The sequence below is a fragment of the Aristolochia californica genome, unplaced genomic scaffold (genome assembly GCF_029961685.1).
Source record: "Aristolochia californica isolate CCGP_79_NKW_82.1479 unplaced genomic scaffold, dmAriCali1.0.hap1 SCAF_9, whole genome shotgun sequence".
In the NCBI taxonomy this organism is placed as follows: domain Eukaryota; kingdom Viridiplantae; phylum Streptophyta; class Magnoliopsida; order Piperales; family Aristolochiaceae; genus Aristolochia; species Aristolochia californica.
Window position 1 is genome coordinate 30,500,817 of NW_027182290.1, and position 19,031 is coordinate 30,519,847.

A 19,031-nucleotide genomic window follows, 5' to 3' on the forward strand; every position below is an offset into this window, starting at 1 on the left:
AATTTTGAAGGCCTTTTTTTGATTTATTCACCGATGGGTGTAATTTTTTACATCAGTATCAGACTGCTTAAAATTCACAATGTAAAAACGGATTCTAACACCTGAATAACCGGATACGGATACGGATATATGTGTTGGGTACGTATTCTCCTTTCGATAGAGTTGTCATTTGCGGGGGCTCGGAGGCTGCAAGAGACGCATGGGTCACGCAGCGTTCTCCCATTCCTCTCTCCTCTTCAACGCGACTCCTCGTTTAACCACTTCCACGTCTGGAACCATAACCCTTAACTGTTCTCTATTCTCTATCTCGGTCATTATCTTCGGGATCTCTTTTCTGAAGCTCTGCCTGTTACCTGTTTCATTTGCAGATTCTTTAGCTGCATTCCTAGAAGCTACTACAGAAGGAAGGCATTCCCTCCGTTATTTTTCTCAAGCAGAAATGGAGCTCATTTCCGTTGCTTCTGTGGTGATTCTATTCCCGAAACCGAAGGCCCAGGGATACCATCACCGAGCTCCGTAATGAAGTAAGCATCGTTAGGCAAATTGCGTTATAATCTTCTCTTCATGCCACGCAAAGTTTTTGAAACGTTAATGCCAGACACGGCATCTGTAGTAAAAATCGTAGTATTTTTCTCTTTTCTAATTTCTAACTTCCTTGTGAAAAAAAAGAAAAACAAAGTTCACATGTTATTCAATTGCCCGTCTTACCGTCTGAATGGTATCCAACTTGACTACAGTGGATTTCTCTGCAAAATTTATCTGGAGTCCTAATTTTCTTTTCTCAATGAATGATAAGTTCGGTTGGCCCCGACTTACTTTCTAATCTAGCTTGCCATGGAGTGAATTTTGAATCTCGTATTCGTCTTTCTTTCAAAACTCAAATCTACAGGAAGAGGGTTGTGTCTGGTGTCCAGCCAACTGGGTCGGTACACCTTGGGAATTATTTTGGTGCCATTAAAAATTGGGTGTCGCTTCAGGTACTCTAGAACTTCCTCTTTAGTCTTGCCTTTGAGGATTTCTTACTTCATTTTCTACTTGTTCTGCACAAAATGCGACTACGGTAGGACAACTTTCGTTTTTATTTCATGATTTATTCGCTTTTATTAAGTATTCATCATTTCTAACAGCTTATATTTGTAGACAAATGCGTTTTATTCAACTTTTTCGTAAATAAGAATTAAAAATGACATGTTAGTAAATTTTCTATGTTAAGTCTGTTTCTAAATCAATGTCTTTTTTTATGTGATAAAGAAAGTTAATTTCCTTTTTTAAGTTAGTTTCTAAGTTAAAATCTTACTTTTGACAAGTTAAAAGTCTATTTGCTTTAGTCCTATTTTCTGTTCCTTAATGTTTAAACATTTTACTACAGAAATAGTTTGTTCGAACATTGTAGTAGTCATTTTACTAATGAATAGTCTATTTAAAGGGGCTGACTAATCACTGAAAACTAGTGTTGAGTTTTTTAGGTTGAGCCTGGTTCCTTCTCAAAATTACTAGCCACTTAAGAGGCCTATTGCTCAACCCTATGACCCATTAAATTTTCTTCTCGTTTTTCACTATGGGACTTTTTCCTACTCAACACTCTCCCTCACGTCCATATTTACACATAATAGGCTTGAGATGTGGCCACAAACCCTCTAATGGGCATACACACTCCTTCATGGAGCCCACTGCACATAGAAAACGTGGGGAGCACAAACTGAACTTTACCCAACACACACAACCTACTCTTTTACCATGTTGAGTTTTTTGGATTGAGCCTGGTTCCATCCCAAAATGACTAACTACTTAGGAGGCCTATTGCTCAACCTTATAACCCATTAACTTTTTTTTATCATTTTTCAATTTGGGACTTTTTCCCTCTCAGTAACTAGTTTTGTGATCTCTTCTTCTCTCTGTTCCCATTATTCCTTAGAACTTTTTCCAAATGTGTTTAACTAATTCATGATAAGGGAAAATATACCGGAGTTCATTGTAGATAATGCTCACGTTTCCTTGGATTACGGTTCTCTAAAAGCGATAGGGTGGTGTATGGTAGGTTCAATACCCTAACATCATAAGCAATTACTTAATCTCTTATTGAAAATAGAGGCGTATCTGACCTTTATATACTTGTTGATCTGTATTGACCTAGGAAACTGCCTTGGAAATTTGTAAAGCTAATCTGAGATTTTATGGATAATTCCTCGTTTTTGGGTAACAACTCCAAATAAAGTCTTAGGTACTAACAAAAGGCTGCATTAATGCAGTATGTCTGTCTTGTGAGATTCTTATTGCCAAGATGTGGCAGTAGAATTCTGTTTTATTCATATATATAGATGTATTATCTTGTAGCATTTATATCGTGATGTAAAGCAGGTGTTTATTAACTGTTTGATACTTTTCCAGGATTCTTATGAAACGTTCTTCTTTATTGTGGATCTGCATGCGGTGAGCCTTTAATTCATTTATATCATTTTCTTGAGTCGCCCTTGGACTCATTGGTGGACAATATATAGCATCTCTTTCCTGATATACATTTATTCTTTATACATGTAATACTAATTTGTTCAAAAGAGGTAATTAGTCCTTTGACTCAATGACCACATGGTGCTTTTCTACTGTGAGGAATTGGATTCAAGTCTCTTCAGGTTATGAGGTGTAATATGCATATGCAGTCATCATTAAAACAAAAATTGTTCAAAAGGAAAGAGAGAAGCCTGATATCCAATTTGAGATAAGTTGGGCTTGTTTAAAATATACTATATACTATATTATTTTATTTTTGTAATTTTGTTGTATTATGATGGGGATCAACCTGAGCCTTCATTAGGACATGTGGTTTGTTTTGTGGATCTTGTTATTGCTTTAAATAGTCTTTGAGTGATTCTGTTGGTGGCATAATATTGGTGTGAGGATCAGAATTCACAAGTAGTTTTAAAGATATTCCTTGAGCATCCTATGAAGTAATTGGAAGCTTGTGGCTGGCCTCTTGGATCCTAAAGTTAAGGTGGTGTGGTGGTTGCTTGGTGGAAGCATGGGTTGGTTGAGTCAAGTTTTGATGTCTGCTCTATTTGGAATCCTGGGCCAGCAGTTTTGGTAGGGTTTTCAGATTGCGTAATGGTGTGGGTTGCTTGGCAGTATTGACTCCATTACCTCTGAGCTTCATGCTTTGCTTCATTGCCTTGAGATCTTTCGTTCCTCCACTAGTGGTTCTGTCATGGTTGAAGGTGATTCTAGCGTTGTGATTAGTTGGTGCAAGAATGGTCTTGATGCTCCTTGATGCCATTGGCACACATTTCATGAGATTCAAGACCTTGCTGTAAATTTTGTATTTTGTAGGGTTCATGTCCTCACTTAGCCAATTGTATTGTTGATTCCTTAGCAAAAGAAGGGGTTAACCTTCATGTTCCCATTGTTAGGGGGGGGCTTCTTAGCTTCTCATTTTTTTTTGCGTTCAAGCTTCATAAAATTGCTCATTTGAAAAAAAATGTTGTAGGAATCTCAAAATATTTCTTATCAATCCTCCCATACCCAACATCCATTGGAATGAGGATAGAATCAATGCAACATAGATTCTTATGGTGTGGAAGTGACGGCAGTTTACTTATGCACTTATTAAGTGAAGCCAAGTTTGCAAAATAAAAAAAGATGGAGTATTGGGGATCAAGAGAATCAAAAGGATGAACTCAGTGTTGATAGCAAAATAGTTATGGAGGTATATGACCGAAAAAGGTGCATATGGAGAAAAGTAAAACAAATTCAGGCAAAGCATCAGATATCATGCAAGGGGAGGCAGATGGATACATTTCTGGCTAGACCATTGGGTTGGTACAGGGAGTTCTATCAGGCATTCCCAAGACTTTTAACCTGGCAAGAAATAAACAAAAATCAGCATTCACAAATCAAAAGTTCAAGGAGAAAGGTTGAACTGGAACCTCAATCTTAGAAGAAACCTAAATGAACAAGTAGTTGAGTTAGCTGGCTTAGTACAGGTGCTGGAATCAGTATATATTTCCGAAATAAAATGTGATGATCCAGTGTGGATACCATGCCTATCAGAACAATTTTCTGTGGTGTCTTTTTTCAGCCTTGAACCACAGCTGCCCCTTTTAACTCCAGCCAATGGAACCAGCTGGGCGTGGAAGCTATTAGCCCCCAAAAGAGTACAACAATTCATAAGGACTGCAGCTCATGGAAAAATCCTGTCATTTGACGAGTTAGCCCAAGGAGGTCAGCTAATAATCAACAGCCTATGTAAGCTATGTGGAGGTTTCAAGAAATACTCAGACCATCTTCTTCTACACTGCAAGTTCAGCAAGGAGATAAGGGGAGGAGTGTTGTCAAGATTTTCAATTCCAATTTGTATGCCACACACATTTATAAAGTTTGTCTTGCAATATCACTCCTGGCAGCTATCCAAGTATAGCCAAGTGTCATGGAAGGCAGCTATGGTAGCAGTACCATGACATCTTTGGCTAGAAAAAAACACTATAACATTTGAAAGAAAGATTAACTCAATAGGAGTCATAAAAGGGGTGTTCGACAGTATATTGCATTGGCTAGTGCATTACACGGAATGTCACCCTTTCCAAGCTCAGTGGTAGGGAAATTCTGGAACAAAGTCATGCTATTTGGTGATCCTAAAAACCCCCTATAGTACTTATGCTGCCACCTCCAAATTGGTTGAAGTTGAATTTTGATGCGTCCTCGTTGGGAAACCCAGGACCAGCAGGTGTAAATGGTGTAATTTCAGCTTCCTATTGAGAAATTTTGCTTGCATTCTCAGGTCCAGCAGGTATTTGTTGATTGAATGAAGCTGAAGCTAGAGCCTTATTAATCGGTATAAGTTATTCTGTCAGAAATTTTCTGGACATCTAATAGTGGAGGGTGACTCAACTCTAGTCATAGGATTGGCAAGGAAATATTTGACAACAACTTGGAAACTCAGGCATCTTCTCAATGAAGTGGCAGATCTTTCAATAGATTGGGCTATTGCAGGGAGCAAGATTCCAATATCCGCAATGCAGCTTCTGATAGATTAGTAAAAGCTGGATCCTCTAAAGAAAGTCTGGTAGTCTGAAATTCTTTGGAGCTTTAGCTCCGTTTGAGCTACCTCATAATTAATCTTGTGCACTGCTTTACATCAGTTATAATACAAGCACATCAACATTCTTAAAAAAAAAAAAAAAATTGGTGTCTTCACTATGGTCCTGTAATTTAAAGTACTTTAATAAATCTCAAGTGACATCTCTGAGTTTTCTTTTTCACAGATAACTCTTCCATATGACTCTCAGGAGCTGACTAAAGCAACGAAAGCTACGGCAGCCCTTTATCTAGCTTGTGGTGTTGACACAGACAAGGTTTAATCAATTATATATGGTTTACTTTTATCTTGAAGTCATCCACATAATGGGTCTTGTTTAGTATCATTATTATCCCCTATTTTTTCATTAGTGTCAAATATAATCTCTATGCCTAATCTGTCATTCTTGTGTGCTTCTTGATTTCTTGTTCACTCAGCAGGCCTCTGTTTTTGTGCAATCTCATGTTCGTGCCCATGTGGAATTGATGTGGCTTTTGAGTACTGCAACTCCCGTTGGTAGATTAGGTAGAATGATTCAATTCAAAGAGAAATCAAGGAAGGAGGTGTTTTGCTTGTATACTAAATCCTTTTAGCTTCATTTTAAATATCTCAAAAGCTAATGCTTGCTCTTTTAAAGGATTCATCCATTTTCTGGTTTATTAGATCAAAATTTACTATGGCTTTGATGTAGGGAGATGAAAATGTTGGCGTTGCGCTTTTGACTTATCCTGTTCTTATGGCATCTGATATTCTTTTATACCAAGTAATTGTTTCTTTCTCTCTCATCTCACTCTCTATAAATGTTACCTTCCTAAAAAAGGAATCTCATATGATTGTCCAAAAAATGAGTCTTTCACTTAAAGCAAGGTCAAACCAGCCAAGAAACAACAAATTATTACACAGTAGGGACAAATGATCCCTTTGGAGGGACTTAATATGATAATAGAACCTTTATAATGAGATTTACAAAATCGCTCTTGGGAATGGTCCCAATTAAATTTTGAAGAGTTTAAAATTAAATGTCTACAACGGGGCATATCCCAGCCTCTCTCTCTCTCTCTCCCTCTCTTTCTCTCTCTCATGAACACACATACACAAGCACATGTATCTGTCTTTCATTGTTACTTTGATGCATTGCCTCTTTAATATAGTGACTTTTATTTAAAAAAATCACCTGGAAATATTTAAAGAAGATGCAGGAGAACTCAGAAAGTGAGGATAAGTTTCTAAAATCTTTGCTTCAAGTTGAAATTGTCTCTCGCTTGGCTAAGTTAAAGAAATATTAGTTATCTTCTCCAGTATGAGGTGGTCCTTGGTTTAAGTATTAACTTGGATGTAGTGTGTGTGTTAACCAACATGTAAAACAGAAGACTAGGGATATGAAGGTCAATGTTATCAGATTGGGTTTGGCCATCAACAGCCAGGTCTCGTTCAACTGGCTGAACTGCAAAAATTCAATGGTTGAACGGTTTTGGCATCATTTTTAATACAATTAAAAAATATTTAAAATAAAACATTTTGATAGAAAAACCAGTGTGTAGTCAGGTGTGGGAGCCCCTGCCTCCTTCCCCCCCCCCCCCCCACCCTCCTCTGTTATAGAGAGGCAGGGGGCTCCATCCCTCTTCTTCCCCATTTCTGCCTGTAATGGATGTTTGCCTTTCCTGCTATCATGCAAAGCTTTGCATAAGGTTGGGGAAGGTGGGTCTCTCTCCCATAAGACAGATGGATGGTTTTAGAGAGAGTGAGAGAGAGTGCACACCCCCCATTATTTTGTGAAGGGAGAATCTGATCCAGCTGTTCACACTGGTTTGTGCAGTTCAATTCACTTGTTGAACTGGGCTTTCCCTTTCCTTGGGGTTTTAAAATTACATACCTGGATAGGGGCTGGGTCCATTAAATCCATTTCCACTGGCTCAGTTGTGATAATACTGATAGAGATACATTTCTGGTAGTCCCTTTTATTTTTAAACTTGATTATGGATGAATCTGCAGACAGATTTTGTTCCTGTTGGTGAAGATCAAAAACAACATTTAGAGTTGACTCGTGAGTTAGCAGAGAGAGTAAATTATTTATATGGAGGCAGGAAGTGGAAGAAAATGGGTGGGTAAGTATCTGAATTGTTCTGCTTATACATGACTCCGATTAAGAGATTATTTCTTTGTGATAATTTTCTTATGAATGTTGTCCTTAATTTCAAGAAAAAGAAAGTTGACCTTATTACCTTTCATATTCTTGTTGTAGACGTGGAGGTGCACTTTTCAAGGTGGGTTCCTTTTTCTCCAGAACCTGCTTGAGATTCCTGCCCACATCGACATCAAATTAGTGTCAAAGTTTTATTTTTATCAATGTGATGTAGTAGGTTCCTGAGGCTCTCATTGCTCCTGCTGGAGCTCGTGTGATGTCCCTTACTGATGGTTTTGCTAAGGTGCTGAAAGTATTATCTGAATATTTACATGTGTATTCTTCTTTTTTTCTTGTAATAATCTACTTTAAATTAGTGAAAGTTTCATTGAAAAGTCTAGAGTTTTTCTTCATTTAATATTACCTAAATAGAAGCCCTTCTAATTTTCAAGCTTTTCTATAGTTTGTCATTTATTTTTTCCTCCTTTTCTCCTGAACATAGATGTCAAAGTCTGCACCATCTGACCAGTCCCGCATCAATCTCCTAGATCCAAAAGATGTGAGTTGATGTTCTTGTTCGCTACCTGCATTCTCTATATTGTACCTTTGTATTATTTCATGTCCCCTTTTGTTTGCTAGCTGATTTTTTTATATCTTGGGTATTGGCTATTTATCCAGCTGAAATCGTAACGCATCATGATAATGAGTCCATGTTGATGAAAACCAGACATCGTAAAAATTGGGGTTGATGAGAAAAAAATCTAACTAGTACTGTCTAGTTTTCTTTCTTTTTTTCATCTCTAAAAAATAGACAATGAAAATTATTTTTTTTCTCATCTCCCCCATATCAGTGACCTCCTTGAGCAGTTGTGACAGTCCCTCTGGTAAGCTGGCTTGAAAGCTTTTTAGATGCTTAATGGCAGTAGTTTCATGGTGTATTTTGTAAGACAATAAAGATGAGAACCATTGATGAAATGAACCAGTCAAGTGGTGGAGGAATTAAATAAGTTGACCACCACATCTTATTTTAGGCCAACTCCACAAACTTTATCATCTACATAGTTGCATTACTAGAAGCATCCAGCAATTGGTGGTCTCCTTTGTGGATTTGGCATTTGCCTTAATGGCCACTTGTGTGTGTTTGTTGGGACCTGTCTAGAGTTGTCACTCATTATATTTGTTTAGTTTGAGCTCTCATTTTTCTGTTTGTTTTGAGAAAGGCGAAATTTTCATTCAAAACTCTATTTTTCAGCTTAAACTTTAAAGCAGTATTGTTTGGACTCTGGACATGCTAGCAAATCTGGTCTTCTCTGCCCCTTTAATCACTGGGAATCCACAAAGGCAGAGTTAAGGGCTCTGCTCTAAGATTTGAAGGTTTACATTGATTGTTGTCGTCAGTTGGGCATTAAAGGAATACCCCTCCATGCCCCCTCTTCAAGTAAACAAGGACCACTTCTGGAACTTCCGACTGCCGAGGGGGCCCTCTAAGGTGTTTATTGGATGGTTCAAAGGTAGCTTACTTCCTGCATGGTGGCTTTGCCCTTGCTACTATGACATTGAAGACATTGCATTGTTTGTCTTAGATACATATGTCCAGGGCAGCAAATTTTACAGCCTCTTCTTTGTCCAAAGATGGTGTCAACCATCAATAACTAGTTGTAGACAAACACTTTGTCTCCTTCGGCTCTTCCTTCAATATCTCTTGTGCTTGTGTTCTTTTCGCTTTATTAATAAAACCTTACCATTTATGTAAAATAGCTTATCAGTTTGTTGGCAAGAAAGTTCATATAGGGCCTTTCTTATACTTTGATCAGGGTGTCTTAGTTTGTACTTAGTTCTTTTTTTCTTCCCCCAGGTATTCTTCTCTTCTAGTTTCATATGTAAATTCTATGGGAAAAGCATTGCTTTCTTCATTTGTTTCTTCACTGTAGATGCTGTATCAAATTTGTTTCTTCACAATTTAATTTTCTGTAATCACCTTTTTTTAAAGGTCTTTTCTATAATCACACGACTTTTATCCTTGTTACTTAAATACGCTGGTTTCTTTCAAGGATGGATGTTCATTTTTGTGGAGATAAATCTAAAAAGAAATCAAGTGATATGTTGCTATGTGAATCTCTGTTCCAGTTATATATAGGTCAATCTCCAATTACTTTCTGGATGTGAGGTGTCTACGTAGTGGGACTGGTTGTGACATAATGGTGTGTTCCTTGTTAATCCCTGTATCCGTAGTGGGACTGGTTGTGACATAATGGTGTGTTCCTTGTTAATCCCTGTTCCCTGCGGATACTATTTAAAAAAAAAAATTGGTTAAAAATGCTGTTTGTTGTCATACCTTGTTCGTGTGTGTCATGAAACTGATGAACTTCTGCCAAAAGAAAGCACCTGGTGGACATTTGTTAATTATATTCTTCTATTTGTCACGTTATTGATGTTTTGCAAACTTCTCCAAATGGTGGATTTTTGTAGGTAATTGCAAACAAAATTAAACGCTGCAAGACTGACTCGTTTTCTGGGTTGGTACATCTCTCTCTCTCTTTGTCTGTCTCTCCCCTTTATTTTTATTAATCTTTCGCTATGTAGGTTGGAATTTGACAATCCAGAGCGGCCTGAATGCAACAATCTTCTTTCAATTTACCAATTAGCTACTGGAAGGACAAAAAAGGTACTAAATTTTACATATTTGTCATCTATTTTTTTTTTTAAGGCTTAGTGGTTGCCCATGTATTCTTTTTCTATTTATAGGTTATTGTGGAAAGATTTGTTTGTCAATGTTAAAAGACACCCACATGTGTAGGATGACATTATAATAAATAGACATTACAAGGATGACATTACAATTTTCATTTGTAAGCTATTAAAAATGAGTAAAATGTATAATATGCTTTTTTAGTTTTTGAATATGGTGATTTTTTATGAAGTTCTAATAAGCTCCTATTAAGTTCTAATAAGGCTTCCTCCCCCCCATGGCGCCATTGGGATTCCTTGCGGGAAATCCTTGAAATTTCTTCTCAATTTTCTTGTATTTGGTCTCACATTCCGAGATCTACTAACTTTGTGGCAGATGTGCTTGCCAAGTCAGAAGCTTCCTTACAATCTCTTGTTGTTAGGGAATTGCTCCCCGTCCCTCCGTAATTCTTTGTTCTTTTGTTAATATATACATCCTTTTTCAAAAAAAAAAAAAAAAAAGTTTAGTAAATGTTTTAATTCATTTCAGAAACTTTAGGAAATGTTTCTAAAGCGTCTCTTGAAGTTTTCAAAAAGTTGTCGTAAATTGTGGGAAAGTTTTCATTTCAGTTTCCAAATGAGGTTTCTATGTAAACGAGTATTCCAACCCTTGAAGAGTTACCTGTAACTATGGTTCATGCAAATTTTATTTCCTCCAAGTATACTTCACTTCTGGGCTCTTTTTAATACTACATGGTTTTGAGGCTTTAAACTTTGTTTTCTGTCAAATAACTGCTGTCCTTTTTATTTGTTTTTGGCAACTGAATTCATTGAGAGGAGATTTTTCTAAACTGTTGGAAGGTCTGTTCTAGATGCTCATTCCCTGTTTAAATGTTATTTGTGTTATTGCTGACACGTCAGACATTGGTGATATCTAGTGTACCAGTCAGTCTCAACAAGCTAATAAATCTTAAATACAAGTTCAGCTGCTGTTTCTCTCACAATTCTACTGAATAATTCAATCGCCATTTTCAATTTTTGGTGTAACCTGTTATATGCTCAAATGTTTTCTTTAGAGCTCTATCATCAGAAGGTAATTGTGTTTGACAGAAGTTGTTGGATGACCACACACTTACAATTTGATGCTATCTCTGTTTATTATGTATCATGGATTGGTGTTAAAATTTATTGCTGAAGGGAGTTTCCAAGTCACAGTCCTGTTGATCTCACGAGGATTCATTTTTCATCAAGATGATCTGCTTACATTTTTTTAGTTGCTGACCACCTTTTTCCATCACCTTGTATATTCTTGAAAGCTTGTTACTACTTTCTGTCTACAGTTAATGAGGTCAAATGGTGTATTAAAGGGGAAAAACAAACAATTTAACATTTTCTACAACACTGGGTTAAATATAGATGCTCTCTAATGATTATTAAAGAAAAGTTAGAATGACTGCGCTGATGTGGTAGGGTTACAAACTTTCCATTATGCTGCATTGGATCGTTTTGGTGATTTGTTTGTAGATTTAAGCTTATAAAATCGTCTGTTGGAGGGAAAGCCAAACTGTCATAGGTTTCTACTTACATCCGACTTGGATATAAATATAAAACAGTCCTTTTTTTCCTATTAAAAAGTATCTTTATTTGAAAATGGTGAGTACAAAGCATAGTCTTTCAATGGCAAGACTACTGTTTTTCTAAAAATGGTAAGCTAATTTACATGGGTGAACTTCTTCCTGGAGCTGCTTGGTTGCATGTTGCGGTTGCTACATTATCCCGACTGCTCAAAATGAAAGTATACTGAAACCTTCATAAGTTCTCAGGCTCTTGTTCAGGTATGATAACTAGACTTATTGATGCTAAGAAGAAGCCATTCAAGGGATTCAGTTCTCTGAGTTGTGAAAAGTAAAGAAAAAAAACAATTACACTGTAAAGGTGACTCTTGCAGCCATCCGTGGTGCCTCTTGAAAGAGAGGGTGTTTGGGACTTTTCCAAAAAAATTGTGTATTTGCTCCAACTGTCAGTGGTGGAGTTATGTTTTGTGAACTTAATAAGTTGCTTAGTCTGTGTTATATTTAGTAGTGTGGCACATGAGGTTCTAATAGGGTAATAGTATGCTACCAGTTTCAAAGAAGACCACTAGTCCTTTGATTTCCCTCATTGCCATTGATCTCCCTCTGAAATTCGAAGATTAAGGTGGAAGGTCGATTCTTTTTGTCATTTGTGCCAACTTCAAGGCATTCAAATCACTCTTCATTTATTGTTTCTGAAATTGTTTTTCACAGGAAATTGCAGATGAGTGTAAAGATATGAATTGGGGTGTATTCAAATCACTTCTTGCAGATGCTTTGATTGAACATTTACAGCCTATTCAGGTAGCTCTTGCTATTCTCTTTCAGTTTTTTGTATGCTACTATTTATGTTGAGATGGTATTTGGCTTGCTAGCAATAATGCTCCTAGAATTATTATAACTTGAATGACAACATTAGGTGCTAAATCATCTTGTGTCAGTGCCTGGATCTACTAGTCGTGCTCCCACCCTGCTACTTCTTGTGCAAAATGATGTGGTTAGACCTTTGGAAGATTATCACTTACACCTTGTCCATCTAAAGAGAGCTGCTGCCTACTTCATGTGCAGTGCTTCTTGTGGCTGGGGAATGGATAATGCACACCTCCCCGGTTGGATGCCAATGAATCATTTTGGTCTTTCATTGTCTTAAAAAGTTTGGTTCTCATGTAACTTTGCTACCCTTTAGCTAAGTAAGGTGTAAGTCTCAAAACCAGAGTATTTAATCTCTTTTTATAATAATGTTGAACTGGTGGATCTGTTGACCACAATTTAGTTGGTGCAGAATAATCCCACGTGGATCCTGGATTAGAAAATTCTTGTGCTTATGACTTAGGAAGAGATATCTAACTTCAACTAGTCTGTTTACAATGGACTTGGACTTTACTTTTAGCATAGTATTAAAGCAGGTGCTCGTACTCTAACCAAAGTTGTTTACATGTAGGAGTCATGACGAGGGTGTACACATGAGTGAGAGCATTAAAATAAATTCTACATGGATTTAAGATTAAAAAATCTTATGTTTATGACTTGGGGAAGAAATATCCTAACTTTAGATAGTCATTTTGGGATGGACCTGGAGCTTACTTTAACAATTGAGAAATAGTTTTAATGTTGATGTCAAAGAGTTAGACTACGTCATTTGCTATCTAAAGTGGCATAAATGATCCGTGCAAGTCGGATGTCATATATTGGGCTCTTGAGGTGTGAACATTGTTCCATACAAAATATCATTGTAGAGTTGGTTGAGGTTGAATGGGACAGTCTTTTAGTACAGTTTCATAGGTCAGTTTCAAGTCAGTTTGCTTGAACTAACTTGCTCTCTTTCAGGTCATGCTGTGTATGGTTAGCAAAATATGCCCAAATTTAGGAAGGGTGTCTAGAGGTGTTTCTGTTTCCCCTGGAAGATGAAAAATTCAGCTTCAGTGATTTTGATTTATAGGTAGGTTGTAGGGTGGTTGTGATGTTGTGTATTTTCCTTTTTGGTCTTTTATAGGTAGTGTTGTTGGCAGTGACAGCGGCTAGCCAATACACCCAAAAGACCGATCTGTTAGGTGCGGAAAGGTACCGCCTACAAGAGTGGACAAAACCACTCTGACACCCACCCCGCCCATTCTTGACCCGCTTCTCACGGGATTTGAATGCAGGACGTGGCGTGCCCAGCTCTGATACCATGACAGCGGCTAGCTAATACAACCCAACAAACCGGTCTGTTAGGTGCGGAAAGCTACCGCCTACAAGAGTGGACGGAACCACTTTGACAGGCAGATCTTGGTTATCTGGATCTTCTAGTATGAGTCTCAGATCTCTTATGTTTGCTAGGATTAATTTCACTTATCAGATCATTGAATTACCTGGCAGATTACCTGATTCCCCATTGGTACGGTAACTAGGTGTCCTATATTTTAATAATATATAATTAATACAAGTTTATCTGTTTGAGTCAGCATGGTCCTGAGTTTGATTCGTGATGCTTAAAAGATTACTTGAACTTTAGAAAAAGTTCTGAGAATGACGTGCATTGGCATCCATATGCCCACGAATCGAGGAGAGCTTACTCACTGGCTTAGCTCAGCTGGACTGAGATATACATTTGATGGATGAGTTTGTCTCATCTCCTCCCCTTCATGTCCTATCCTGTGGTTGTTGGGAACTACTATGGCTGATGTTTGCCGACTGTCCATTCACTCTGTTCTTCAAGTGTGTTTTCTTATTGTATTTACATTTTAAGATTGGAAGGCTGGGTGAGTCTAATATTTTTTTCATTTGTTTCTCTTTGGAAGTTAATATGTGGCTTCTGTCAATCAACTTGTTCATGGTGTATGTTCATTTGAAGTTTGATGTGGAAGCTTCGTTTCAGAGGTTAATACAAGGGTTCTCATCATTTTGTTTAGTGACTAAACAAATACATAGTATTATGGACTTCTCCTTTTCTGTGGATATTTTCATTCTTCATCTTTTCTCTGTTTTCATTTTTCATCATTGACTTCCCCATTCACAGGTTCGTTACGAGGAAATCACATCTGATGCACCTTATTTGGATAAAATTTTACTGGAAGGAGCTGAAAAGGCTGCCAGTATAGCGGACGCAACTCTCAATAATGTCTACCAGGCAATGGGATTCTATCGAAGAGGAAGAGAATCAATGCCGTGAAAAGGCTTGGGAAGAAAAAGGCAACCATAAAGTTTCCTTTTGGATGATACCATTTAAAACCCGATTGGTATATTATTGAGATGGATCTGTTTATTCCTATAGAAGGTTCTGTTAGGTATTAATTCTTTCGCCTGAAAGAAACATCGCCCATATTCTTTATAATTCTTTTCATTGCTTTGCCCTATCGATCTCATTCTGTAGCGCCTGTCGGTTTTTGCAAGCGGTAAGTCTTGGTTCTTGGGAAAGACGAAAGTATTATCTGCAGGAGCCATAGTATCGTGCAGCATGGGCATGATCGTAGACCCTCGTATCATTGATGTATTCGACTGCAGGTGAAGGTTTGAATTTGTTTCATGTGACGCGGCGGTTTATAGAACAAGTCTCGTAAAGAACATTCCGAAAAAGAAGATTAGGGTTCATGTGTAGATATCTGATTTTCATTTCATCTATATTTTCGCCAATTCCAAACATTACTAGCAGGTTTTATCGATCCAGGTTGGGATTCTTATCAACATGAGACAGCGATCTAAAGCAAGAATCCCTGGGTGAGGAAATAATTCGAATCCCACTACCTGGCTTTTCTCCTTTAAACGGAGTGGATGAATGCATCATGGGAGCTCTATTGCTGTCCCTCCTATGGTAGGTAACAGAGAATAAAGAACAAACTCGATCACTGGACATCTGGTTCATTCACTTTACGGAAGGGTCTGACAAGGACCACTCTTGTCTCTTCCACAATTCAACCATCACCGAGCCTCTTGCTACTGAAACAAGTTCGCGGTGTGTGCGTATCTACTCCTACTAGTCCAAAGCATATGGACTGTTCTGACTTTGTCAATCTCTTGTGACATAGGTTTTTTCTGTTTCTTCTCATCTCATGATTGGATGTGATAACACGACAAAAACCAAAGATGCCTCTTGCCTTACCTTTGAAGCTGTTAAAAACTTTCAATTTTTGGGATATACACCGGAGGAGTTTCGTCCCATTGCCTCATTTCTGATAAATAGAAAGGTTTTCATTTCGTGAAACTGGGAAGGATCTTTTGAGAATGAAGAAGACGTTTCCGGTTGCAACAATTCCTTGTGCTATAATTTGCAGGGTAAAATGTATGGAATCCCGAATTGGTGGCCTACCTTGAGCCACCACATCACTCGAGTACACATAATTGAAACTTCAGATAAGATTTTCCTTTGTCATGATCATTGTAAGTCTCAATATGTGACGTCCCCTCTACGGACTGATAAAAACCATTTCAGTGAGAAGATATAGATTGTTAACGTTTTTGGGGGGACTCAAAGAAAACCTGGAAATTTACAAGTTACAGACTTGGGACAGCAGTAGTATTAGCCGATTCTTGGGCATGTGTAAAGCACAACAACGGCGCGTGCACTCACGAGCTGAAACCTCAAAGACACATGGTCACAAGCCTACATATATTTTGGACAAGAGACCTGCCACATCTCCAAATTACACACGCCAATTGACGAGAGCAAAAGCATTAAGGTCTTTTGATCTCAAATCGTTACCGTAACTTGAACATCTTCATTTCCAAACTTGTGAGTTGCACTACGCCACTAGGATGCTTATTTTAAACATAAATCAACATAATTCAACAATGTAATTGAAATGAATGATGTCATTGATAGAGTCATAATTGGAATATTTCTCCTCTGAGTCCGGCTCCGAACTATTGAAATATCCGAAGCCCTGAACAACGAATAGAATACTCAATTTATGGCTCCTTCGTCGATGATATGCGAAATGGAAAATAGGGAGGCGAGGTGAGATTTTTGTGCCTGTGCTCTCTTTATTTGAACGGTTCGAATGTTAGAACTGGGACCGATTTCTCTTCCTCTCCCCTCTTTCACTCTTTTCTGGTGGATGGGGATAGGTCCCTTATCGCTCCGTGTAAATGAAGGAAAGCCCAACAATTGAACCACTGGAACATGTTAGTTCAACTAGTGTTTTTGTTTTTCTCTCCCATCATTGTTTCAGATTTTGACCCAGACTGGTCTGGGATTTGACAACTGAGATAAGCAGCAGGTGCCTTTTTATCTGGAGGGAACTTTTTTTTTTTTTTTTTATAAATATTTTATCTGTTGGCCAACTAAACACATAAATGAAAAAAAATCACTTTCGTTGCTGTTGACTTGTCAGGGCCGAGGGGACACATTTCAGGTTCAAGAATCCGGATTCGGGAGATTTAGTGCATCATAAATATCATGAGTTGTTCCTCAGTAAAGGCAGTTTCAGAATCTGGACTACATTTATTTCCGCCCTCTCAAATTAGCTAAATATCTGGAATTTGTGATTTCCTAGTCCCAGCTATCTTCCTTTTACTAAGTTTTTGACAGGCACCAGCTTAAAACGCGTCCATACATGGTTGCTTCTTTTGGGGTGACGCTCCTCCCTTTCATCTACTATATATACGCCCCCTCTGGCCTCTATTCTTCACACCCCCCACCTCCGGCAGCTTCCTCCCGGTATTAGTTCTTCTGCAAACCCACTGTTCTGTTCCTATCCCCTGTAGATCGTTATGGAGAATCCATTGCATCGCCAGGTTGCCAACTTGAGGAAGGCCCTTTTTGATCAGGTAACCTTCACTTCTACTCATCTCTCAGAATTGATCCCATTCTAACTCTCTCATTTGAATTATTTGACCAGCCATTGTCCATCACCGGGTATTTTCCATTTTTTAATGCTTCTAGTTAGTTCCTGATCTCCTTAACTTGTCTATCGACGATTCTAGAAAGTAGTTGGGAGGAAAAATGTCCAGCCTTTTCGGGTCCCTGTGCGGAGAGAATAAAATCGTAGACGGTCTTCTCCCATGCAAATATTTTCACCCTTCATACTCTTCATGGAATATATTTGTAGCTCAGTGCTCGCTGTTCTTGTCATCCCTGCACCCGAGATACCGTTGGAATCGGTGACATGATTGTTAATATGTCCACCACATCTTGGATGGCTAAAATAGGTGAAGCTGATGGGAAAGAATATCTTTTTTATCTTTCTTTGCGGCGATTGATTGAAAGAGTATCTCTCCGTTTCCTTCCCCCGGTTGAGTCCAGATGGGACCGCCATAACTGGTGGGGAAGGAAGGAACCAGTGTTAGGTCCAGATTAGGAAGAGGTACTGACTTGGTCAGACAATTAATGGGCTTTGGCCTCTCCAGAAAGATTGTCCTCGTTAAACTGTAGAAGGGATTTGTAGCACGACGAAGGAAAGAAAAAATGGGCAGAGTTCTAAAGCTCAGTTGCTTTACAGGATACTTTTCTTGATTCCCCTGGAAAGGCACGTTTTGGGTTCTGGTCGAAGCGGAGGGGAAAATCTCTTTCTGACAGCTTCCGTGTTCCTGATCTCTTTTCAACTCCGTACTTCATCTGTAATCAAACAGGGTCTCATAGTTTCGGACTGTTTGTCGCCAACTTATCTCATTTCTAATTAACCGATTGTTGGTTGTTAATTAAGCGGTAGTTCACATAAATTAATTTTTTGGGTTGGTGCAGGGTTTCATTGACGAGCAATTTATACAGTTGGAGGAGCTGCAGGACGATGTCAACCCTAATTTCGTCGAAGAAGTAGTAACCTTGTTCTACAAGGCTTCTGTCAGAACGATGCTTAACATTGAGGCCGAACTGTTAGTCACCTTACGTACTCCTTTCTCACTTTTTATGGTTTACGGCTTTGAAAATAGTAATCTGAAGCTGCTACTTGTACTTATCGCATGCTTGTTATTCAGGGAGCAGCGCCCCTTGGATTTCACTAAACTGGACAGCTGCATGCATACTTTCAAGGGCAGTTGTTCCAGGTAAATAAAATTCCAGCTCGGCGAGGTTATTGCCTTCGTGGTCTTGGGAACAGAAATATGTCTAATCTTCGTGAACTCTTCGCTGAACTTAAGAATTGGCTTTTGAAAGCAATTTATTTCTGTTTTGTAAACATCTACTGATATAAATTTGCCTATGAAACTTGTCCTAACTGATACAATCTGAACATTTTTCCAGCATTGGAGCTCGTAGGTTGAAGAGCGAGTGCTCTCGTTTTAGAGACTTCTGCCAGGAGCGCAATTCAGAAGGGTACCGTCATTTCCTTTCGTTTGACATTTTTCAGAACCAAAATCCTTTTTCCGTTTTACTATTATGCGATGAAAGTCCTCCACTTTCCCTTTTCTTACTGATAACTTATACCCTGATGTAACTGCAGATGCTTCAAAACTTACCAACTAGTGAAGAAGGAGCACGACACTCTGAGGAAGAAACTCGAGACTTACTTTCAGGTCCCTTGCAGTTCCTGAACTTCTCAATTCTGACTCTTTCCCCACTTCCAAAGCGCTCAATTTGTTAACATTTTCACTTGAAATTTCCAGATGTCGAGACAAGCCGGTCCCATCGAAGCTGCATGTCGGCCTAAGTAATTTGATAATCGTGGTGACGCTCGAAGACGACGACAATGGA

At 38.4% G+C, this 19,031-nt stretch overlaps 2 protein-coding genes across 2 annotated transcripts; both read left to right on the plus strand.

Moving 5' to 3' along the window:
* The first annotated feature begins 199 nt into the window (after positions 1-199).
* LOC137940754 (tryptophan--tRNA ligase, chloroplastic/mitochondrial) lies at positions 200-14,780 on the plus strand. The gene is made up of 15 exons (XM_068785886.1): positions 200-267; positions 369-524; positions 890-977; positions 2,389-2,430; positions 5,253-5,342; positions 5,506-5,628; positions 5,757-5,828; positions 7,058-7,170; positions 7,308-7,329; positions 7,426-7,491; positions 7,690-7,746; positions 9,657-9,703; positions 9,771-9,852; positions 12,140-12,229; positions 14,424-14,780. Exons 1-15 carry the CDS (start codon positions 200-202, stop codon positions 14,574-14,576), a joined length of 1,269 nt encoding a protein of 422 aa, XP_068641987.1. The 3' UTR covers positions 14,577-14,780.
* Positions 14,781-17,113: 2,333 nt separating this feature from the next.
* On the plus strand, positions 17,114-19,022 carry LOC137941670 (pseudo histidine-containing phosphotransfer protein 5-like). The gene is made up of 6 exons (XM_068787173.1): positions 17,114-17,170; positions 18,084-18,214; positions 18,317-18,385; positions 18,582-18,653; positions 18,781-18,853; positions 18,944-19,022. Exons 1-6 carry the CDS (start codon positions 17,114-17,116, stop codon positions 18,989-18,991), a joined length of 450 nt encoding a protein of 149 aa, XP_068643274.1. The 3' UTR covers positions 18,992-19,022.
* The last annotated feature ends 9 nt before the right edge of the window (positions 19,023-19,031 follow it).

Bases quoted from the DNA above. Each gene is read 5' to 3' on its own strand.
- LOC137940754 (XM_068785886.1), top strand. From the start codon at position 200: ATGGGTCACGCAGCGTTCTCCCATTCCTCTCTCCTCTTCAACGCGACT. The intron at 2,431-5,252 runs GTGAGCCTTTAA...TCTTTTTCACAG, and splicing joins TTATTGTGGATCTGCATGCG to ATAACTCTTCCATATGACTC. The intron at 9,853-12,139 runs GTACTAAATTTT...TGTTTTTCACAG, and splicing joins CTACTGGAAGGACAAAAAAG to GAAATTGCAGATGAGTGTAA.
- LOC137941670 (XM_068787173.1), top strand. From the start codon at position 17,114: ATGGAGAATCCATTGCATCGCCAGGTTGCCAACTTGAGGAAGGCCCTT. The intron at 17,171-18,083 runs GTAACCTTCACT...GGGTTGGTGCAG, and splicing joins GGAAGGCCCTTTTTGATCAG to GGTTTCATTGACGAGCAATT. The intron at 18,854-18,943 runs GTCCCTTGCAGT...TGAAATTTCCAG, and splicing joins AACTCGAGACTTACTTTCAG to ATGTCGAGACAAGCCGGTCC.